This window comes from Leptodactylus fuscus, unplaced genomic scaffold (genome assembly GCF_031893055.1).
Source record: "Leptodactylus fuscus isolate aLepFus1 unplaced genomic scaffold, aLepFus1.hap2 HAP2_SCAFFOLD_288, whole genome shotgun sequence".
Taxonomy (NCBI): domain Eukaryota; kingdom Metazoa; phylum Chordata; class Amphibia; order Anura; family Leptodactylidae; genus Leptodactylus; species Leptodactylus fuscus.
The window spans coordinates 22,478-47,963 of record NW_027440311.1 but is presented as its reverse complement, the minus strand read 5'-3'; the positions used below and the strand labels follow the sequence as shown (position 1 = coordinate 47,963).

General features: G+C 50.6%; 1 protein-coding gene across 3 annotated transcripts in view; it reads right to left on the bottom strand.

Moving 5' to 3' along the window:
- LOXL3 (lysyl oxidase like 3) overlaps positions 1-24,685 on the bottom strand; it is a 74,014-nt gene extending 49,329 nt beyond the window's left edge. Inside the window, exons 1-7 of one of the 3 annotated variants that reach the window (XM_075261691.1) lie at positions 24,503-24,685; positions 16,165-16,224; positions 15,380-15,439; positions 14,571-14,621; positions 6,481-6,715; positions 5,711-5,891; positions 4,432-4,586 (exon numbers count right to left, since the gene is read on the bottom strand). In XM_075261691.1, the coding sequence (XP_075117792.1) occupies positions 4,432-4,586; positions 5,711-5,891; positions 6,481-6,715; positions 14,571-14,621; positions 15,380-15,439; positions 16,165-16,224; positions 24,503-24,549 (789 nt within the window). In that variant the 5' untranslated portion in view covers positions 24,550-24,685. The remainder of the gene's footprint in view (positions 1-4,431; positions 4,587-5,710; positions 5,892-6,480; positions 6,716-14,570; positions 14,622-15,379; positions 15,440-16,164; positions 16,225-24,502) is intronic. The other 2 variants (XM_075261692.1, XM_075261693.1) reach the window with 2 other exon arrangements.
- Positions 24,686-25,486: the final 801 nt, after the last annotated feature.

Sequence of the window (25,486 nt, the reverse complement as noted above, 5' to 3'; positions counted from 1 at the left end):
TACCACAGGATACTGCAGAGATCTAGTGGAGTCCAGGTCAGGAGGGGTCAGATACCACAGGACACCTGCAGAGATCTAGTGGAGTCCAGTCCTGGAGGGGTCAGATACCACAGGACACTGCAGAGATCTAGTGGAGTCCAGGTCAGGAGGGGTCAGATACCACAGGACACCTGCAGAGATCTAGTGGAGTCCAGGTCAGGAGGGGTCAGATACCACAGGACAACGGCAGAGATCTAGTGGAGTCCAGGTCAGGAGGGGTCAGATACCACAGGACAACGGCAGAGATCTAGTGGAGTCCAGGTCTGGAGGGGTCAGATACCACAGGACACTGCAGAGATCTAGTGGAGTCCAGGTCAGGAGGGGTCAGATACCACAGGACAACGGCAGAGATCTAGTGGAGTCCAGGTCTGGAGGGGTCAGATACCACAGGACACTGCAGAGATCTAGTGGAGTCCAGTCCTGGAGGGGTCAGATACCACAGGACACTACAGAGATCTAGTGGAGTCCAGGTCTGGAGGGGTCAGATACCACAGGACACTGCAGAGATCTAGTACAGTCCAGGTCTGGAGGGGTCAGATACCACAGGACACTGCAGAGATCTAGTACAGTCCAGGTCAGGAGGGATCAGATACCACAGGACAACAGCAGAGATCTAGTGGAGTCCAGGTCTGGAGGGGTCAGATACCACAGGACAACGGCAGAGATCTAGTGGAGTCCAGGTCTGGAGGGGTCAGATACCACAGGACACTGCAGAGATCTAGTGGAGTCCAGTCCTGGAGGGGTCAGATACCACAGGACACTACAGAGATCTAGTGGAGTCCAGGTCTGGAGGGGTCAGATACCACAGGACACTGCAGAGATCTAGTACAGTCCAGGTCTGGAGGGGTCAGATACCACAGGACACTGCAGAGATCTAGTACAGTCCAGGTCAGGAGGGATCAGATACCACAGGACAACAGCAGAGATCTAGTGGAGTCCAGGTCTGGAGGGGTCAGATACCACAGGACAACGGCAGAGATCTAGTGGAGTCCAGGTCTGGAGGGGTCAGATACCACAGGACACTGCAGAGATCTAGTGGAGTCCAGGTCTGGAGGGGTCAGATACCACAGGACACCTGCAGAGATCTAGTGGAGTCCAGTCCTGGAGGGGTCAGATACCACAGGACACTACAGAGATCTAGTGGAGTCCAGGTCTGGAGGGGTCAGATACCACAGGACACTGCAGAGATCTAGTACAGTCCAGGTCTGGAGGGGTCAGATACCACAGGACACTGCAGAGATCTAGTACAGTCCAGGTCAGGAGGGATCAGATACCACAGGACAACAGCAGAGATCTAGTGGAGTCCAGGTCTGGAGGGGTCAGATACCACAGGACAACGGCAGAGATCTAGTGGAGTCCAGGTCTGGAGGGGTCAGATACCACAGGACACTGCAGAGATCTAGTGGAGTCCAGGTCTGGAGGGGTCAGATACCACAGGACAACGGCAGAGATCTAGTGGAGTCCAGGTCTGGAGGGGTCAGATACCACAGGACACTGCAGAGATCTAGTGGAGTTCAGGTCTGGAGGGGTCAGATACCACAGGACACTGCAGAGATCTAGTGGAGTCCAGGTCTGGAGGGGTCAGATACCACAGGACACTGCAGAGATCTAGTACAGTCCAGGTCAGGAGGGGTCAGATACCACAGGACACCTACAGATATCTAGTACAGTCCAGGTCTGGAGGGGTCAGATACCACAGGACACTGCAGAGATCTAGTACAGTCCAGGTCAGGAGGGATCAGATACCACAGGACAACGGCAGAGATCTAGTGGAGTCCAGGTCAGGAGGGGTCAGATACCACAGGACACCTGCAGAGATCTAGTGGAGTCCAGGTCTGGAGGGGTCAGATACCACAGGACACTGCAGAGATCTAGTGGAGTCCAGTACTAGAGGGGTCAGATACCACAGGACACCTGCAGAGATCTAGTGGAGTCCAGGCCTGGAGGGGTCAGATACCACAGGACACTGCAGAGATCTAGTGGAGTCCAGGCCTGGAGGGGTCAGATACCACAGGACACTGCAGAGATCTAGTGGAGTCCAGTCCTGGAGGGGTCAGATACCACAGGACACTGCAGAGATCTAGTGGAGTCCAGTACTAGAGGGGTCAGATACCACAGGACACCTGCGAAGATCTAGTGGAGTCCAGGTCTGGAGGGGTCAGATACCACAGGACACTGCAGAGATCTAGTGGAGTCCAGGTCTGGAGGGATCAGATTCCACAGGACACTGCAGAGATCTAGTGGAGCCCAGGTCTGGAGGGGTCAGATACCACAGGATACTGCAGAGATCTAGTGGAGTCCAGGTCAGGAGGGGTCAGATACCACAGGACACCTGCAGAGATCTAGTGGAGTCCAGGTCAGGAGGGGTCAGATACCACAGGACACCTGCAGAGATCTAGTGGAGTCCAGTCCTGGAGGGGTCAGATACCACAGGACACTACAGAGATCTAGTGGAGTCCAGGTCTGGAGGGGTCAGATACCACAGGACACTGCAGAGATCTAGTGGAGTCCAGGTCAGGAGGGGTCAGATACCACAGGACACCTGCAGAGATCTAGTGGAGTCCAGTCCTGGAGGGGTCAGATACCACAGGACACTGCAGAGATCTAGTGGAGTCCAGGTCTGGAGGGGTCAGATACCACAGGACACTGCAGAGATCTAGTGGAGTCCAGGTCTGGAGGGGTCAGATACCACAGGACACTGCAGAGATCTAGTGGAGTCCAGGTCTGGAGGGGTCAGATACCACAGGACACTGCAGAGATCTAGTGGAGTCCAGTCCTGGAGGGATCAGATACCACAGGACACTGCAGAGATCTAGTGGAGTCCAGGTCTGGAGGGGTCAGATACCACAGGACACTGCAGAGATCTAGTGGAGTCCAGTCCTGGAGGGATCAGATACCACAGGACACTACAGAGATCTAGTGGAGTCCAGGTCTGGAGGGGTCAGATACCACAGGACACTGCAGAGATCTAGTACAGTCCAGGTCAGGAGGGATCAGATACCACAGGACAACGGCAGAGATCTAGTGGAGTCCAGGTCTGGAGGGGTCAGATACCACAGGACACTGCAGAGATCTAGTGGAGTCCAGGCCTGGAGGGGTCAGATACCACAGGACACTGCAGAGATCTAGTGGAGTCCAGTCCTGGAGGGGTCAGATACCACAGGACACTGCAGAGATCTAGTGGAGTCCAGGTCTGGAGGGGTCAGATACCACAGGACACTGCAGAGATCTGGTGGAGTACAGGTCTGGAGGGATCAGATACCACAGGACACTGCAGAGATCTAGTGGAGTCCAGGTCAGGAGGGGTCAGATACCACAGGACACCTGCAGAGATCTAGTGGAGTCCAGGTCTGGAGGGGTCAGATACCACAGGACACTGCAGAGATCTAGTGGAGTCCAGGTCTGGAGGGGTCAGATACCACAGGACACCCGCAGAGATCTAGTGGAGTCCAGGTCTGGAGGGGTTAGATACCAAAGGACACCTGCAGAGATCTAGTGGAGTCCAGGTCTGGAGGGGTCAGATACCACAGGACACTGCAGAGATCTAGTACAGTCCAGGTCTGGAGGGGTCAGATACCACAGGACACTGCAGAGATCTAGTACAGTCCAGGTCTGGAGGGGTCAGATACCACAGGACACTGCAGAGATCTAGTGGAGTCCAGGCCTGGAGGGGTCAGATACCACAGGACACTGCAGAGATCTAGTGGAGTCCAGGCCTGGAGGGGTCAGATACCACAGGACACCTGCAGAGATCTAGTGGAGTCCAGGTCTGGAGGGGTCAGATACCACAGGACACCTGCAGAGATCTAGTGGAGTCCAGTACTAGAGGGGTCAGATACCACAGGACACTGCAGAGATCTAGTGGAGTCCAGGTCTGGAGGGGTCAGATACCACAGGACACTGCAGAGATCTAGTGGAGTCCAGTACTAGAGGGGTCAGATACCACAGGACACTGCAGAGATCTAGTGGAGTCCAGGTCTGGAGGGGTCAGATACCAGAGGGAAATGTTAGGGTGAGTTCACACGGAGTAACGTGCCGCGTTAGGCCATAAAATCACGCCCGCAAAATACCGCCGCGTATATGATCCCGGCTCCCACTGAAATCAATGGGAGCGCATACGGCCCGCAAAAGCTCACGCGGCGTATACGTGCCACATCACGCGGCACATTACTCCGTGTGAACTCTCCCTTAGGGTCATGAATGGAGACAGATGAATGGCTTGTCCACCCCTGACATTTTAGGCGGACCCCTCCCTTATTTCAGAGTATTTACTGCCTAGTGGTCTGATCTGCCTGTCGGACACAGCGGCCACCACCACGTTCATCTCGTCCACTCGTCTCCTCTCCACCACACACCCATAATTTGTCCCACCACTCCACCACTCATACTGACCGTCTTCTCGTAACCCATGTAGGGAACGTTGCACTTGACGGCGGCGTCCTCGCTGTGCTTACAGTCCTCCTGCGTAATGTTCTTGTACTGACAGTCAAAGAGGGAGCGCTCATTCCCGGAACACCGCACCTCATTCATGTGGATGGAACCCATACCTGTCCACCAGGAAGAAGACCATTACTACGGGGCTATGGTCATAGTACCAATATTGCGGTATGAAGATAATATTATAGTGTGATAACACGTATATGGCGGTATGAAGATAATATTATAGTGTGATAACACGTATATGGCGGTATGAAGATAATATTACAGTGTGATAACACGTATATGGCGGTATGAAGATAATATTACAGTGTGATAACACGTATATGGCGGTATGAAGATAATATTACAGTGTGATAACACGTATATGGCGGTATGAAGATAATATTACAGTGTGATAACACGTATATGGCGGTATGAAGATAATATTACAGTGTGATAACACGTATATGGCAGTATGAAGATAATATTACAGTGTGATAACACGTATATGGCGGAATGAAGATAATATTACAGTGTGATAACGTATATGGCGGAATGAAGATGATATTACAGTGTGATAACATGTATATGGCGGTATGAAGATAATATTACAGTGTGATAACGTATATGGCGGAATGAAGATGATATTACAGTGTGATAACATGTATATGGCGGTATGAAGATAATATTACAGTGTGATAACACGTATATGGCAGTATGAAGATAATATTACAGTGTGATAACGTATATGGCGGAATGAAGATGATATTACAGTGTGATAACATGTATATGGCGGTATGAAGATAATATTACAGTGTGATAACACGTATATGGCGGAATAAAGATAATATTACAGTGTGATAACACGTATATGGCGGTATGAAGATAATATTACAGTGTGATAACACGTATATGGCGGTATGAAGATAATATTACAGTGTGATAACACGTATATGGCAGTATGAGGGAGGCAGAGTGTATTCCTTTTCTATGATGTGTCAGGCAGTTCTGATGACGGTAGTATATACACATGCGCTGTATACAGTATATATCTCCATGGGAGTATTATTGGGCTGGTGGAGCCGGTTACAGAGTCCAGGCCCGCGGCCAGCACTGATGACTTCCAGATGTCTCTTCACATGCTGGGAATGTATACAGGGCCCTCCGCAGTATACAGACAGGACTAGTGGACTCTGCTAACTACTCATCTATGGTGGAATTAGCCCACCAGTGCTTCCTGCTGGCCACTTACCCTGACCCATGCGAGCACCCGTCAAGGCTTCTTTAGCACTTCCAAAGCCCAGTTCTCTGCAGACCACACTGGCCGCTTGCAGATCCCAGCGGTCGTCACACACGGTGCCCCACTGCCCGCTCCTCAGCACTTCCACACGACCCTCACCAGGACGAGAACCTCCCTTCAACCGGATGATCTCCTGTAGAGACAGAAGACAAGAGTGAGGGCCGCAGAGCTGGCAGTGGTGGAGCCCTGGCCTCTGCCCTTCTGGCCCATGCCCTTCTGGCCTCTGCCCTTCTGGCCCATGCCCTTCTGACCTCTGCCCTTCTGGCCCATGCCCGTCTGGCCCATGCCCGTCTGGCCCACGCCCGTCTGGCCCACGCCCGTCTGGCCTCTGCCCTTCTGGCCCATGCCCTTCTGACCTCTGCCCTTCTGACCCATGCCCGTCTGGCCCATGCCCGTCTGGCCCACGCCCTTCTGGCCTCTGCCCTTCTGACCTCTGCCCTTCTGGCCCATGCCCGTCTGGCCCACGCCCGTCTGGCCCACGCCCTTCTGGCCTCTGCCCTTCTGGCCTCTGCCCGTCTGGCCCACGCCCTTCTGGCCTCTGCCCTTCTGACCTCTGCCCATCTGGCCCACGCCCGTCTGGCCCACGCCCTTCTGGCCTCTGCCCGTCTGGCCCACGCCCTTCTGGCCCACGCCCTTCTGACCTCTGCCTTTCTGGCCTCTGCCCTTCTGACCTCTGCCCTTCTGGCCCACGCCCTTCTGGCCCATGCCCTTCTCGTACTCACTTCTTGCTGGGGCTGTTGCACCACTTTCTTCTTCTTCATTGGTGCTTGTGCTGCGCTTTGTGCTGCAAATACAGGCCCAAGAACACAACTCACGACCACGGGGCCGCCATCTGCGCAGGCTGCAGAGCTATTCACCTTGTAGAATTCAAAAGGGCAGAGAGACAAGTGAACCTCGGTGCCCGAGCACTTCACCGAGTGCAAGCGGAAGGATGGCTTCTGTTTGTCCAGGTAAAGCCTGTGAGTGAGAGATCAGGTGAGAGCGATGAGCACCACAAGGACAAGCAGAACCTCCCAGCCCAGCCCCCTGTGTGAGAACGGGCTCATGTCTTCTACATAAGGAACGCAGAACTAAGAAGTCTCTGTACTGCACAAGTATGAAGGAGCCTTAAAGCTGACCACTGAGGATTGGAGTGAAGATCGGAGAGCAAAGGAGAAGAAATTCACAGATTCACCACAGGAAGAGAAGGGTTAAACAAGAAGGCACCTCAGAAGCAACCAGAGCTCATGAGAAGATCCTCAGGACAAGCAATGGAGAAGCAGAGCTGAAGAGAACAGAATGTGCAGTATGGGGTCACCAGGACTCGTATACAGTCCTCATACACCGCACAGACCCTCTCATATACTGGGAGGACAGAACCTATATACTGGGAGGACACATAACCTATATACTGGGAGGACACATAACCTATATACTGGGAAGACATATAACCTATATACTGGGAAGACATATAACCTATATACTGGGAGGACATACAACCTATATACTGGGAGGACAGAACCTATATACTGGGAGGACACATAACCTATATACTGGGAGGACAGAACCTATATACTGGGAGGACACATAACCTATATACTGGGAGGACACATAACCTATATACTGGGAAGACATATAACCTATATACTGGGAAGACATATAACCTATATACTGGGAGGACATACAACCTATATACTGGGAGGACAGAACCTATATACTGGGAGGACACATAACCTATATACTGGGAGGACAGAACCTATATACTGGGAGGACACATAACCTATATACTGGGAGGACACATAACCTATATACTGGGAGGACACATAACCTATATACTGGGAAGACATATAACCTATATACTGGGAAGACATATAACCTATATACTGGGAGGACATACAACCTATATACTGGGAGGACAGAACCTATATACTGGGAGGACACATAACCTATATACTGGGAGGACATATAACCTATATACTGGGAGGACACATAACCTATATACTGGGAGGACACATAACCTATATACTGGGAGGACAGAACCTATATACTGGGAGGACATATAACCTATATACTGGGAGGACACATAACCTATATACTGGGAGGACATATAACCTATATACTGGGAGGACACATAACCTATATACTGGGAGGACACATAACCTATATACTGGGAGGACACATAACCTATATACTGGGAGGACACATAACCTATATACTGGGAGGACACATAACCTATATACTGGGAGGACACATAACCTATATACTGGGAGGACACATAACCTATATACTGGGAGGACACATAACCTATATACTGGGAGGACAGAACCTATATACTGGGAGGACATATAACCTATATACTGGGAGGACACATAACCTATATACTGGGAGGACATATAACCTATATACTGGGAGGACACATAACCTATATACTGGGAGGACACATAACCTATATACTGGGAGGACACATAACCTATATACTGGGAGGACACATAACCTATATACTGGGAGGACACATAACCTATATACTGGGAAGACATATAACCTATATACTGGGAAGACATATAACCTATATACTGGGAGGACACATAACCTATATACTGGGAGGACACATAACCTATATACTGGGAGGACAGAACCTATATACTGGGAGGACACATAACCTATATACTGGGAGGACACATAACCTATATACTGGGAGGACATATAACCTATATACTGGGAGGACACATAACCTATATACTGGGAGGACACATAACCTATATACTGGGAGGACACATAACCTATATACTGGGAGGACACATAACCTATATACTGGGAGGACACATAACCTATATACTGGGAGGACATATAACCTATATACTGGGAGGACACATAACCTATATACTGGGAGGACACATAACCTATATACTGGGAAGACATATAACCTATATACTGGGAGGACACATAACCTATATACTGGGAGGACACATAACCTATATACTGGGAAGACATATAACCTATATACTGGGAAGACATATAACCTATATACTGGGAGGACATACAACCTATATACTGGGAGGACAGAACCTATATACTGGGAGGACACATAACCTATATACTGGGAGGACAGAACCTATATACTGGGAGGACACATAACCTATATACTGGGAGGACAGAACCTATATACTGGGAGGACACATAACCTATATACTGGGAAGACAGAACCTATATACTGGGAGGACATATAACCTATATACTGGGAGGACAGAACCTATATACTGGGAGGACATATAACCTATATACTGGGAAGACATATAACCTATATACTGGGAGGACACATAACCTATATACTGGGAAGACATATAACCTATATACTGGGAGGACACATAACCTATATACTGGGAGGACATATAACCTATATACTGGGAGGACATATAACCTATATACTGGGAGGACACATAACCTATATACTGGGAGGACACATAACCTATATACTGGGAAGACATATAACCTATATACTGGGAGGACATATAACCTATATACTGGGAGGACATACAACCTATATACTGGGAGGACACATAACCTATATACTGGGAGGACATATAACCTATATACTGGGAGGACACATAACCTATATACTGGGAGGACACATAACCTATATACTGGGAAGACATATAACCTATATACTGGGAAGACATATAACCTATATACTGGGAGGACACATAACCTATATACTGGGAGGACAGAACCTATATACTGGGAGGACAGAACCTATATACTGGGAGGACACATAACCTATATACTGGGAGGACACATAACCTATATACTGGGAAGACATATAACCTATATACTGGGAGGACACATAACCTATATACTGGGAGGACACATAACCTATATACTGGGAGGACACATAACCTATATACTGGGAGGACACATAACCTATATACTGGGAAGACATATAACCTATATACTGGGAGGACATACAACCTATATACTGGGAGGACACATAACCTATATACTGGGAGGACACATAACCTATATACTGGGAGGACAGAACCTATATACTGGGAGGACATATAACCTATATACTGGGAGGACATATAACCTATATACTGGGAGGACACATAACCTATATACTGGGAGGACACATAACCTATATACTGGGAGGACACATAACCTATATACTGGGAGGACAGAACCTATATACTGGGAAGACATATAACCTATATACTGGGAAGACATATAACCTATATACTGGGAAGACATATAACCTATATACTGGGAGGACATACAACCTATATACTGGGAGGACACATAACCTATATACTGGGAGGACAGAACCTATATACTGGGAGGACACATAACCTATATACTGGGAAGACATATAACCTATATACTGGGAGGACATACAACCTATATACTGGGAGGACACATAACCTATATACTGGGAGGACACATAACCTATATACTGGGAGGACAGAACCTATATACTGGGAGGACATATAACCTATATACTGGGAGGACATATAACCTATATACTGGGAGGACACATAACCTATATACTGGGAGGACACATAACCTATATACTGGGAGGACACATAACCTATATACTGGGAGGACAGAACCTATATACTGGGAAGACATATAACCTATATACTGGGAAGACATATAACCTATATACTGGGAAGACATATAACCTATATACTGGGAGGACATACAACCTATATACTGGGAGGACACATAACCTATATACTGGGAGGACAGAACCTATATACTGGGAGGACACATAACCTATATACTGGGAAGACATATAACCTATATACTGGGAGGACACATAACCTATATACTGGGAGGACACATAACCTATATACTGGGAGGACACATAACCTATATACTGGGAGGACACATAACCTATATACTGGGAGGACAGAACCTATATACTGGGAGGACATACAACCTATATACTGGGAGGACACATAACCTATATACTGGGAGGACAGAACCTATATACTGGGAGGACATACAACCTATATACTGGGAGGACACATAACCTATATACTGGGAGGACAGAACCTATATACTGGGAGGACATACAACCTATATACTGGGAGGACACATAACCTATATACTGGGAGGACAGAACCTATATACTGGGAGGACATATAACCTATATACTGGGAGGACATATAACCTATATACTGGGAGGACACATAACCTATATACTGGGAGGACAGAACCTATATACTGGGAGGACACATAACCTATATACTGGGAAGACATATAACCTATATACTGGGAAGACATATAACCTATATACTGGGAGGACATACAACCTATATACTGGGAGGACAGAACCTATATACTGGGAGGACACATAACCTATATACTGGGAGGACAGAACCTATATACTGGGAGGACATATAACCTATATACTGGGAGGACACATAACCTATATACTGGGAAGACATATAACCTATATACTGGGAGGACACATAACCTATATACTGGGAGGACACATAACCTATATACTGGGAAGACATATAACCTATATACTGGGAGGACACATAACCTATATACTGGGAGGACAGAACCTATATACTGGGAGGACATATAACCTATATACTGGGAGGACACATAACCTATATACTGGGAAGACATATAACCTATATACTGGGAGGACATACAACCTATATACTGGGAGGACACATAACCTATATACTGGGAGGACACATAACCTATATACTGGGAGGACACATAACCTATATACTGGGAAGACATATAACCTATATACTGGGAGGACATACAACCTATATACTGGGAGGACAGAACCTATATACTGGGAGGACACATAACCTATATACTGGGAGGACAGAACCTATATACTGGGAGGACATATAACCTATATACTGGGAGGACACATAACCTATATACTGGGAGGACACATAACCTATATACTGGGAAGACATATAACCTATATACTGGGAAGACATATAACCTATATACTGGGAGAACACATAACCTATATACTGGGAAGACATATAACCTATATACTGGGAAGACATATAACCTATATACTGGGAGGACATACAACCTATATACTGGGAGGACAGAACCTATATACTGGGAGGACACATAACCTATATACTGGGAGGACAGAACCTATATACTGGGAAGACATATAACCTATATACTGGGAGGACACATAACCTATATACTGGGAAGACATATAACCTATATACTGGGAGGACACATAACCTATATACTGGGAAGACATATAACCCAGGAGGAACCAATGATGGTGTCACCCAATTCATAGAGTGCAAAATGTACAACTAATCCTCTGGATAACAAACAAAAAAAGTGTCAAGGAAGAACTTGTAGGAATTACATAGGAGAGGAGATCTATAGAAGTAGGAGAGGAGAAGAGATCTACAGGAAGAGGGAAGAAGAGATCTAGAAGAAGAGAGGAGAAGAGATCTAGAAGAAGAGATCTACAGGAAGAGGGAAGAAGAGATCTAGAAGAAGAGATCTACAGGAAGAGGGGAGAAGAGATCTACAGGAAGAGAGAAGAGATCTACAGAAATAGGGGAGAAGAGATCTAGAGGAAGAGGAGAGAAGAGATCTACTGGAAGAGAGGACAAGAGATCTACAGGAAGAGAGGAGAAGAGATCTAGAAGAAGAGAGTAGAAGAGATTTAGAAGAAGAGAGTAGAAGAGATCTACAGGATGAGTGGAGAAGAGATCTAGAGGAAGAGGGGAGAAGAGATCTAGAGGAAGAGGGGAGAAGAGATCTACAGGAAGAGGGGAGAAGAGATCTACAGGAAGAGGGGAGAAGAGATCTACAGGAAGAGAGAGAAGAGATCTAGAGGAAGAGGGGAGAAGAGATCTAGAGGAAGACGGGAGAAGAGATCTACAGGAAGAGGGGAGAAGAGATCTACAGGAATAGAGATGAAGAGATCTACAGGAATAGAGATGAAGAGATCTACAGGAAGAGGGGAGAAGAGATCTACAGGAATAGGGGAGAAGAGATCTACAGGAAGAGAGAGAAGAGATCTAGAGGAAGAGGGGAGAAGAGATCTAGAGGAAGACGGGAGAAGAGATCTACAGGAAGAGGGGAGAAGAGATCTACAGGAATAGAGATGAAGAGATCTACAGGAAGAGGGGAGAAGAGATCTACAGGAAGAGTCGAGAAGAGATCTAGAGGAAGAGGTGAGAAGAGATCTACAGGAAGAGGGGAGAAGAGATCTAGAGGAAGAGGGGAGAAGAGATCTAGAGGAAGAGGGGAGAAGAGATCTAGAGGAAGAGGGGAGAAGAGATCTACAGGAAGAGGGGAGAAGAGATCTTCAGGAATAGAGGAGAAGAGATCTACAGGAAGAGTCGAGAAGAGATCTACAGGAAGAGGGGAGAAGAGATCTATAGGAAGAGGGGAGAAGAGATCTAGAGGAAGAGACGAGAAGAGATCTACAGGAAGAGGGGAGAAGAGATCTACAGGAAGAGGGGAGAAGAGATCTATAGGAAGAGGGGAGAAGAGATCTAGAGGAAGAGACGAGAAGAGATCTACAGGAAGAGGGAAGAAGAGATCTACAGGAAGAGGGGAGAAGAGATCTACAGGAAGAGGGGAGAAGAGATCTACAGGAAGAGGGGAGAAGAGATCTACAGGAAGAAAGGAGAAGAGATCTACAGGTAGAGGTGAGAAGAGATCTACAGGAAGAGAGGAGAAGAGATTTAGCTACTAGAGTTTTTGGGGCATCTTCTTTTCTACTGCAGGTTGCTCCATTATTGGCTGATTGAATGAAATTAATCTCATGAGATTATCAATTGTGTAGATTAGTAGGGTAGGTACGTGGATGTCACAATGTATAAGGACATGGAGAGAGGGTCCACCATACAGACATCTGTCCCCAAGTCTACATGCAGAGGTTATTTAGGACCATTGCCCCCAACCTCTTACAAATTGTACAACCCTCATTAGTCATACAATCACCTTACCCAACATGCAGAGAGAACAACTCCACCAGGACCACCAAAGCCACAAGCCAGACGTAATATGAGGGTGTGGCTATAGATGAGCAGGCGCATGGCTTCAGTGCTGACATATGGTCTACACACCACCATCCCCATTACTGTAGGTTTGTCACACTGAACTCGTGCTTATGGCATTCATATAACCTTAGTATTACCTGTGTGAGAAAATACTTCTCCAAACTCATGTTGTCTCCTGATCCCCTAAAGAAGAATGTCTTTGTGACACAGCTATAACCTGAACCGAGACCTGAAATACAGAAGAACCTCCAGTGAAGTCCCCTACAGAAGGGTGGAAGGCAATGTCCTCCTCCATGTAGCTGATGTAATGGGCCATGATGTGGTCTCAGCTTACCTTCATCTAGAGAAACATATGGTAGGTCCTCTAGAGAAGGACAGAAGGCAATGTCCTCCTCCATGTGGCTGATGTAATGGGCCACGACGTGGTCTCATCTTACCTTCATCTAGAGAAACATATGGTAGGTCCTCTAGAGAAGGACAGAAGGCAATGTCCTCCTCCATGTGGCTGATGTAATGGGCCACGACGTGGTCTCATCTTACCTTCATCTAGAGAAACATATGGTAGGTCCTCTCGAGAAGAACACAAGGCAATGTCCTCCATGTGTATGGTATAGTGGACCATGACATGGTCTCAGCCTACTATCGAGTAATATAATATTAGAAGACCAGACATGGTTCAGTGTGACAAACCATCGGCCAGACCTGGCACATTCATATACAATCAGTGTAGATCGGGGCCATTATTTTTGTGAACTCTTGGTTGGTTTGCTCATCTTTAGCCACAATTGGTGGATGTTTTGTATCCCTGGTACCTGTTGTTGGTCTTCAGGTCCTTCTTTTTTGCATCCTGGTTAGGGAGGGATCTGTCAGACAGAGGGTAGGAGATGACATACCACTTGACATAAGAGCCGTGACTAAGATGACTAGTCGGAGTTCTCCACATAGCCTGGTCCTCCATCTCTCTTCTATACCACACCTATCCATTGGTTTATCTGTACCATAAAGAGCTGGATTCTGTCCTGAGAGAGAAGGGATCGGACCACTGACCCCACAAGGCTGACCGACAGACATGTCATCAGCTATGGGAATGTGGTCTAGGGGTGGTCCATGCTGTGAACTCTTAGCAAGTCTCCAGGGACCAGACAAGTCAAGCAGCACTATGGCTCCGTATCTTACATGCTGGGGCCCAGTACTACATCTGCCTGAAGTGTGAACGTGGCCCTGGTTTTAGGTCTACAGTCCAGAGAATATGGAGGTCAGGAGATGAGACTGGGGAGGGGCTCATATGTATCATGATATCTATACATTGTATAGTGATGTGGGCTATGCTGGCGCTATATACAGTGAAATAAATCTGCACCCATGACATGTAATATAGAGGAGCGGCCACGTGCTCCAGTCTGACCTGTATCACCAGTAGGACTCCTAAGACCAGGTCCACACCATAAGGGCAGCTATAGTGATGAGGACTAGCTGTCTCTGTATGATGGGGTAACTAGAACCAGGGAAGGAGGACACAGGTCCTCAGGGTGCTGGAGAAGGGGGAAGGATCTTGTACAGACAGAAGTTTATTCTCCAATTCTTCCAGTGAAAGAATCTCAGGACATAAACTCTCTGATACCTTGGCTTTGGAGCCACCATCTTGGAGACCAGTTTAGAGGCGACTTGTTTCTTCACACGTCTGAGGAGATGAAGGTGTTATAACATTAGGCAGAGTTAGTAAGTGACGGGATGGGTGGAGGCAGCACATCATGGCGGTCAGTGACCACATAGCAAGCTACAGCCGGAGCTCTGAACAATAGGCCGAGGTCTCAGCACTTGGTGAAGGCTTCTGATCCTCTAACAGTAGGGTGGCCTGGGTGTTAGGACCAATGGCCGGAGTGGCCCCTGGGGCTCCTTACTGCTGCAGGTTAGTACAGCACATCATGGCGGTCAGTGACCACATGGCAGGCTACAGCCGGAGCCACGGCCAGAGACTGTTCCTCTAACAGTAGGGTGGCCTGGGTGTTAGGACCAATGGTCGGAGTGGTCCCTGGGGGCTCCTTACTGCTGCAAGTTAGTACAGCACATCATGGCGGTCAGTGACCACATGGCAGGCTACAGCCGGAGCCACGGTCAGAGACTGATTCTCTGACAGTAGGGTGGCCTGGGTGTTAGGACCAATGGTCAGAGTGGTCCCTGGAGGCTCCTTACTGCTGCAGGTTAGTACAGCACATCATGGCGGTCAGTGACCACATGGCAGGCTACAGCCGGAGCCACGGCCAGAGACTGTTCCTCTAACAGTAGGGTGGTCTGAGTGTTAGGACCAATGGTCGGAGTGGCCCCTGGGGCTCCTTACTGCTGCAGGTTAGTACAGCACATCATGGGAGTTTATTTGCACGTGTGAAATAAACTGCCCGGAGTTACCTTCTGGGCTGACGCTTTGTCTTGGTGGAACGTTTTTTGTCAGAAGACGTTTTAACTTGTCTGAAAAATGTGAGATTGAAAAATGTCACAGGGGGAAGGAGCCGAAGCAAAACCCATCTATCCCCGCCCGCCAGCTATAGAAGACCTCCAGACCTCGAGCAGACCTCTCTCTATGGAGAAGAAGACCACCAATGGTCCATGCTCATGGGAGAAAATGACTCCTCTGATGGTTATCTGAGCACAAGGAAAAGAAAGCAACCAAGTCACGTCTACCTCAAGTGGCTAAATGTCTCAGTCCGTGTGACATCACCACAAGGGGCAGCACGGGTCTTCACTTGTGACTTTGGGGGATCATCTCTGATGGATTAACCCAAAGTCTGAATCTGACTTACCTATAACTCATGGCCGAGATGTAAAAGCATCCACAGGAAGCGGAGAATGTGAAGATACACAAGGACTCCGTCTCTTCTGCCCTCTCCAGACCCCTCTGTCTCCTCAACATGTCCTCTGTCCTCCTCCAGACCCCTCTGTCCTTGCTAAACACCTCACTATACATGACCCCTCCAACATTACACTGAGGACCCCAGAGGTGATCTCCTCCCCTCCGTCATTACACTGAGGACCCCAGAGGTGATCTCCTCCCCTCCGTCATTACACTGAGGACCCCAGAGGTGATCTCCTCCCCTCCATCATTATACTGAGGACCCCAGAGGTGATCTCCTCCCCTCCGTCATTATACTGAGGACCCCAGAGGTGATCTCCTCCCCTCCATCATTACACTGAGGACCCCAGAGGTGATCTCCTCCCCTCCGTCATTACACTGAGGACCCCAGAGGTGATCTCCTCCCCTCCGTCATTACACTGAGGACCCCAGAGGTGATCTCCTCCCCTCCGTCATTACACTGAGGACCCCAGAGGTGATCTCCTCCCCTCCATCATTACACTGAGGACCCCAGAGGTGATCTCCTCCCCTCCATCATTACACTGAGGACCCCAGAGGTGATCTCCTCCCCTCCAACATTACACTGAGGACCCCAGAGGTGATCTCCTCCCCTCCGTCATTATACTGAGGACCCCAGAGGTGATCTCCTCCCCTCCGTCATTACACTGAGGACCCCAAAGGTGATCTCCTCCCCTCCGTCATTACACTGAGGACCCCAGAGGTGATCTCCTCCCCTCCATCATTACACTGAGGACCCCAAAGGTGATCTCCTCCCCTCCATCATTACACTGAGGACCCCAGAGGTGATCTCCTCCCCTCCATCATTATACTGAGGAACCCAGAGGTGATCTCCTCCCCTCCATCATTACACTGAGGACCCCAGAGGTGATCTCCTCCCCTCCATCATTACACTGAGGACCCCAGAGGTGATCTCCTCCCCTCCGTCATTACACTGAGGACCCCAGAGGTGATCTCCTCCCCTCCGTCATTACACTGAGGACCCCAGAGGTGATCTCCTCCCCTCCGTCATTACACTGAGGACCCCAGAGGTGATCTCCTCCCCTCCGTCATTACACTGAGGACCCCAGAGGTGATCTCCTCCCCTCCGTCATTATACTGAGGACCCCAGAGGTGATCTCCTCCCCTCCGTCATTACACTGAGGACCCCAGAGGTGATCTCCTCCCCTCCGTCATTACACTGAGGACCCCAGAGGTGATCTCCTGCCCTCCGTCATTATACTGAGGACCCCAGAGGTGATCTCCTCCCCTCCGTCATTACACTGAGGACCCCAGAGGTGATCTCCTCCCCTCCGTCATTATACTGAGGACCCCAGAGGTGATCTCCTCCCCTCCGTCATTACACTGAGGACCCCAGAGGTGATCTCCTCCCCTCCGTCATTACACTGAGGACCCCAAAGGTGATCTCCTCCCCTCCGTCATTACACTGAGGACCCCAGAGGTGATCTCCTCCCCTCCGTCATTACACTGAGGACCCCAGAGGTGATCTCCTCCCCTCCGTCATTACACTGAGGACCCCAGAGGTGATCTCCTCCCCTCCGTCATTACACTGAGGACCCCAAAGGTGATCTCCTCCCCTCCGTCATTACACTGAGGACCCCAGAGGTGATCTCCTCCCCTCCGTCATTACACTGAGGACCCCAGAGGTGATCTCCTCCCCTCCGTCATTATACTGAGGACCCCAGAGGTGATCTCCTCCCCTCCGTCATTACACTGAGGACCCCAGAGGTGATCTCCTCCCCTCCGTCATTACACTGAGGACCCCAAAGGTGATCTCCTCCCCTCCGTCATTACACTGAGGACCCCAAAGGTGATCTCCTCCCCTCCGTCATTACACTGAGGACCCCAGAGGTGATCTCCTCCCCTCCATCATTACACTGAGGACCCCAGAGGTGATCTCCTCCCCTCCATCATTACACTGAGGACCCCAGAGGTGATCTCCTCCCCTCCATCATTATACTGAGGACCCCAGAGGTGATCTCCTCCCCTCCGTCATTACACTGAGGACCCCAGAGGTGATCTCCTCCCCTCCATCATTATACTGAGGACCCCAGAGGTGATCTCCTCCCCTCCATCATTACACTGAGGACCCCAGAGGTGATCTCCTCCCCTCCATCATTACACTGAGGACCCCAGAGGTGATCTCCTCCCCTCCATCATTACACTGAGGACCCCAGAGGTGATCTCCTCCCCTCCGTCATTACACTGAGGACCCCAGAGGTGATCTCCTCCCCTCCGTCATTACACTGAGGACCCCAGAGGTGATCTCCTCCCCTCCGTCATTACACTGAGGACCCCAGAGGTGATCTCCTCCCCTCCGTCATTACACTGAGGACCCCAGAGGTGATCTCCTCCCCTCCGTCATTACACTGAGGACCCCAGAGGTGATCTCCTCCCCTCCGTCATTACACTGAGGACCCCAGAGGTGATCTCCTCCCCTCCGTCATTACACTGAGGACCCCAGAGGTGATCTCCTCCCCTCCGTCATTACACTGAGGACCCCAGAGGTGATCTCCTCCCCTCCGTCATTACACTGAGGACCCCAGAGGTGATCTCCTCCCCTCCGTCATTACACTGAGGACCCCAGAGGTGATCTCCTCCCCTCCGTCATTATACTGAGGACCCCAGAGGTGATCTCCTCCCCTCCGTCATTACACTGAGGACCCCAGAGGTGATCTCCTCCCCTCCGTCATTACACTGAGGACCCCAGAGGTGATCTCCTCCCCTCCGTCATTACACTGAGGACCCCAGAGGTGATCTCCTCCCCTCCGTCATTACACTGAGGACCCCAGAGGTGATCTCCTCCCCTCCGTCATTATACTGAGGACCCCAGAGGTGATCTCCTCCCCTCCGTCATTATACTGAGGACCCCAGAGGTGATCTCCTCCCCTCCGTCATTACACTGAGGACCCCAGAGGTGATCTCCTCCCCTCCGTCATTACACTGAGGACCCCAGAGGTGATCTCCACCCCTCCGTCATTACACTGAGGACCCCAGAGGTGATCTCCTCCCCTCCGTCATTACACTGAGGACCCCAGAGGTGATCTCCTCCCCTCCGTCATTACACTGAGGACCCCAGAGGTGATCTCCTCCCCTCCGTCATTACACTGAGGACCCCAGAGGTGATCTCCTCCCCTCCGTCATTACACTGAGGACCCCAGAGGTGATCTCCTCCCCTCCGTCATTATACTGAGGACCCCAGAGGTGATCTCCTCCCCTCCGTCATTACACTGAGGACCCCAGAGGTGATCTCCTCCCCTCCGTCATTACACTGAGGACCCCAGAGGTGATCTCCTCCCCTCCGTCATTACACTGAGGACCCCAGAGGTGATCTCCTCCCCTCCATCATTACACTGAGGACCCCAAAGGTGATCTCCTCCCCTCCATCATTACACTGAGGACCCCAGAGGTGATCTCCTCCCCTCCAACATTACACTGAGGACCCCAGAGGTGATCTCCTCCCCTCCGTCATTATACTGAGGACCCCAGAGGTGATCTCCTCCCCTCCGTCATTACACTGAGGACCCCAAAGGTGATCTCCTCCCCTCCGTCATTACACTGAGGACCCCAGAGGTGATCTCCTCCCCTCCATCATTACACTGAGGACCCCAAAGGTGATCTCCTCCCCTCCATCATTACACTGAGGACCCCAGAGGTGATCTCCTCCCCTCCATCATTATACTGAGGACCCCAGAGGTGATCTCCTCCCCTCCATCATTACACTGAGGACCCCAGAGGTGATCTCCTCCCCTCCATCATTACACTGAGGACCCCAGAGGTGATCTCCTCCCCTCCGTCATTACACTGAGGACCCCAGAGGTGATCTCCTCCCCTCCGTCATTACACTGAGGACCCCAGAGGTGATCTCCTCCCCTCCGTCATTACACTGAGGACCCCAGAGGTGATCTCCTCCCCTCCGTCATTACACTGAGGACCCCAGAGGTGATCTCCTCCCCTCCGTCATTACACTGAGGACCCCAGAGGTGATCTCCTCCCCTCCGTCATTATACTGAGGACCCCAGAGGTGATCTCCTCCCCTCCGTCATTACACTGAGGACCCCAGAGGTGATCTCCTCCCCTCCGTCATTACACTGAGGACCCCAGAGGTGATCTCCTCCCCTCCGTCATTACACTGAGGACCCCAGAGGTGATCTCCTCCCCTCCATCATTATACTGAGGACCCCAGAGGTGATCTCCTCCCCTCCGTCATTACACTGAGGACCCCAGAGGTGATCTCCTGCCCTCCGTCATTATACTGAGGACCCCAGAGGTGATCTCCTCCCCTCCATCATTACACTGAGGACCCCAGAGGTGATCTCCTCCCCTCCGTCATTATACTGAGGACCCCAGAGGTGATCTCCTCCCCTCCGTCATTACACTGAGGACCCCAGAGGTGATCTCCTCCCCTCCGTCATTACACTGAGGACCCCAGAGGTGATCTCCTCCCCTCCGTCATTATACTGAGGACCCCAGAGGTGATCTCCTCCCCTCCGTCATTACACTGAGGACCCCAAAGGTGATCTCCTCCCCTCCGTCATTACACTGAGGACCCCAAAGGTGATCTCCTCCCCTCCGTCATTACACTGAGGACCCCAGAGGTGATCTCCTCCCCTCCATCATTACACTGAGGACCCCAAAGGTGATCTCCTCCCCTCCATCATTACACTGAGGACCCCAGAGGTGATCTCCTCCCCTCCATCATTACACTGAGGACCCCAGAGGTGATCTTCTTCCCTTCCATCATTACACTGAGGACCCCAGAGGTGATCTCCTCCCCTCCGTCATTACACTGAGGACCCCAGAGGTGATCTCCTCCCCTCCATCATTATACTGAGGACCCCAGAGGTGATCTCCTCCCCTCCATCATTACACTGAGGACCCCAGAGGTGATCTCCTCCCCTCCATCATTACACTGAGGACCCCAGAGGTGATCTCCTCCCCTCCATCATTACACTGAGGACCCCAGAGGTGATCTCCTCCCCTCCGTCATTATACTGAGGACCCCAGAGGTGATCTCCTCCCCTCCGTCATTACACTGAGGACCCCAGAGGTGATCTCCTCCCCTCCGTCATTACACTGAGGACCCCAGAGGTGATCTCCTCCCCTCCGTCATTACACTGAGGACCCCAGAGGTGATCTCCTCCCCTCCGTCATTATACTGAGGACCCCAGAGGTGATCTCCTCCCCTCCGTCATTACACTGAGGACCCCAGAGGTGATCTCCTCCCCTCCGTCATTACACTGAGGACCCCAGAGGTGATCTCCTCCCCTCCGTCATTACACTGAGGACCCCAGAGGTGATCTCCTCCCCTCCGTCATTACACTGAGGACCCCAGAGGTGATCTCCTCCCCTCCGTCATTACACTGAGGACCCCAGAGGTGATCTCCTCCCCTCCGTCATTATACTGAGGACCCCAGAGGTGATCTCCTCCCCTCCGTCATTACACTGAGGACCCCAGAGGTGATCTCCTCCCCTCCGTCATTACACTGAGGACCCCAGAGGTGATCTCCTCCCCTCCGTCATTACACTGAGGACCCCAGAGGTGATCTCCTCCCCTCCGTCATTACACTGAGGACCCCAGAGGTGATCTCCTCCCCTCCGTCATTATACTGAGGACCCCAGAGGTGATCTCCTCCCCTCCGTCATTATACTGAGGACCCCAGAGGTGATCTCCTCCCCTCCGTCATTACACTGAGGACCCCAGAGGTGATCTCCTCCCCTCCATCATTACACTGAGGACCCCAGAGGTGATCTCCTCCCCTCCATCATTACACTGAGGACCCCAGAGGTGATCTCCTCCCCTCCGTCATTACACTGAGGACCCCAGAGGTGATCTCCTCCCCTCCGTCATTACACTGAGGACCCCAGAGGTGATCTCCTCCCCTCCGTCATTACACTGAGGACCCCAGAGGTGATCTCCTCCCCTCCGTCATTACACTGAGGACCCCAGAGGTGATCTCCTCCCCTCCGTCATTATACTGAGGACCCCAGAGGTGATCTCCTCCCCTCCGTCATTACACTGAGGACCCCAGAGGTGATCTCCTCCCCTCCGTCATTACACTGAGGACCCCAGAGGTGATCTCCTCCCCTCCGTCATTACACTGAGGACCCCAGAGGTGATCTCCTCCCCTCCATCATTACACTGAGGACCCCAGAGGTGATCTCCTCCCCTCCATCATTACACTGAGGACCCCAGAGGTGATCTCCTCCCCTCCAACATTACACTGAGGACCCCAGAGGTGATCTCCTCCCCTCCGTCATTATACTGAGGACCCCAGAGGTGATCTCCTCCCCTCCGTCATTACACTGAGGACCCCAAAGGTGATCTCCTCCCCTCCGTCATTACACTGAGGACCCCAGAGGTGATCTCCTCCCCTCCATCATTACACTGAGGACCCCAAAGGTGATCTCCTCCCCTCCATCATTACACTGAGGACCCCAGAGGTGATCTCCTCCCCTCCATCATTATACTGAGGACCCCAGAGGTGATCTCCTCCCCTCCATCATTACACTGAGGACCCCAGAGGTGATCTCCTCCCCTCCATCATTACACTGAGGACCCCAGAGGTGATCTCCTCCCCTCCGTCATTACACTGAGGACCCCAGAGGTGATCTCCTCCCCTCCGTCATTACACTGAGGACCCCAGAGGTGATCTCCTCCCCTCCGTCATTATACTGAGGACCCCAGAGGTGATCTCCTCCCCTCCGTCATTACACTGAGGACCCCAGAGGTGATCTCCTCCCCTCCGTCATTATACTGAGGACCCCAGAGGTGATCTCCTCCCCTCCGTCATTATACTGAGGACCCCAGAGGTGATCTCCTCCCCTCCGTCATTACACTGAGGACCCCAAAGGTGATCTCCTCCCCTCCGTCATTACACTGAGGACCCCAAAGGTGATCTCCTCCCCTCCGTCATTACACTGAGGACCCCAGAGGTGATCTCCTCCCCTCCATCATTACACTGAGGACCCCAAAGGTGATCTCCTCCCCTCCATCATTACACTGAGGACCCCAGAGGTGATCTCCTCCCCTCCGTCATTACACTGAGGACCCCAGAGGTGATCTCCTCCCCTCCATCATTATACTGAGGACCCCAGAGGTGATCTCCTCCCCTCCGTCATTACACTGAGGACCCCAGAGGTGATCTCCTCCCCTCCGTCATTACACTGAGGACCCCAGAGGTGATCTCCTCCCCTCCGTCATTACACTGAGGACCCCAGAGGTGATCTCCTCCCCTCCGTCATTATACTGAGGACCCCAGAGGTGATCTCCTCCCCTCCGTCATTACACTGAGGACCCCAGAGGTGATCTCCTCCCCTCCGTCATTACACTGAGGACCCCAGAGGTGATCTCCTCCCCTCCGTCATTACACTGAGGACCCCAGAGGTGATCTCCTCCCCTCCGTCATTACACTGAGGACCCCAGAGGTGATCTCCTCCCCTCCGTCATTACACTGAGGACCCCAGAGGTGATCTCCTCCCCTCCGTCATTACACTGAGGACCCCAGAGGTGATCTCCTCCCCTCCGTCATTACACTGAGGACCCCAGAGGTGATCTCCTCCCCTCCGTCATTACACTGAGGACCCCAGAGGTGATCTCCTCCCCTCCGTCATTACACTGAGGACCCCAGAGGTGATCTCCTCCCCTCCGTCATTACACTGAGGACCCCAGAGGTGATCTCCTCCCCTCCGTCATTACACTGAGGACCCCAGAGGTGATCTCCTCCCCTCCGTCATTATACTGAGGACCCCAGAGGTGATCTCCTCCCCTCCGTCATTATACTGAGGACCCCAGAGGTGATCTCCTCCCCTCCATCATTATACATGTCATCTATACTGATTATGTCACACATTTTGCAGCCCCTCTTCTGCTCTTACTTGTAGAAGTTTTTGTTGTATTTCTTGTCAGATGGAAATCCCAGCATCCCACACACCACATGACTGTTCTTCTGCGTCCACCCCTCATCACACACTTGTTCCCAGGTGTCGCTGTATTTGATTTCCAGGATACCCTCATTGATGGGCAGTCGGTTCTTGGCGCTGGCAATGACAGGTCGTAGTCGGATCTCCTCCAGCTGTCTCTGTTCTGTCTGTAGGGACAAGAAGACGTCAGCTCCACAGCAAGCACTGAATCCAATCTATTACTATCTGTTATCAGCCATGTCAGGAGAGGCCGACTGTAGGACAGGGGAATACAATCTATTACTATCTGTTATCAGCCATGTCAGGAGAGGAGAGGCCGACTGTAGGACAGGGGAATACAATCTATTACTATCTGGTATCAGCCATGTCAGGAGAGGAGAGGAGGACTGTAGGACAGGAGAATACAATCTATTACTATCTGTTATCAGCCATGTCAGGAGAGGAGAGGAGGACTGTAGGACAGGAGAATACAATCTATTACTATCTGTTATCAGCCATGTCAGGAGAGGCCGACTGTAGGACAGGAGAATACAATCTATTACTATCTGTTATCAGCCATGTCAGGAGAGGAGAGGCCGACTGTAGGACAGGAGAATACAATCTATTACTATCTGTTATCAGCCATGTCAGGGGAGGAGAGGCCGACTGTAGGACAGGAGAATCCAATCTATTACTATCTGTTATCAGCCATGTCAGGAGAGGCCGACTGTAGGACAGGGGAATACAATCTATTACTATCTGTTATCAGCCATGTTAGGAGAGAAGAGGCCGACTGTAGGACAGAGGAATACAATCTATTACTATCTGTTATCAGCCATGTCAGGAGAGGAGAGGCCGACTGTAGGACAGGAGAATACAATCTATTACTATCTGTTATCAGCCATGTCAGGAGAGGAGAGGCCGACTGTAGGACAGGAGAATACAATCTATTACTATCTG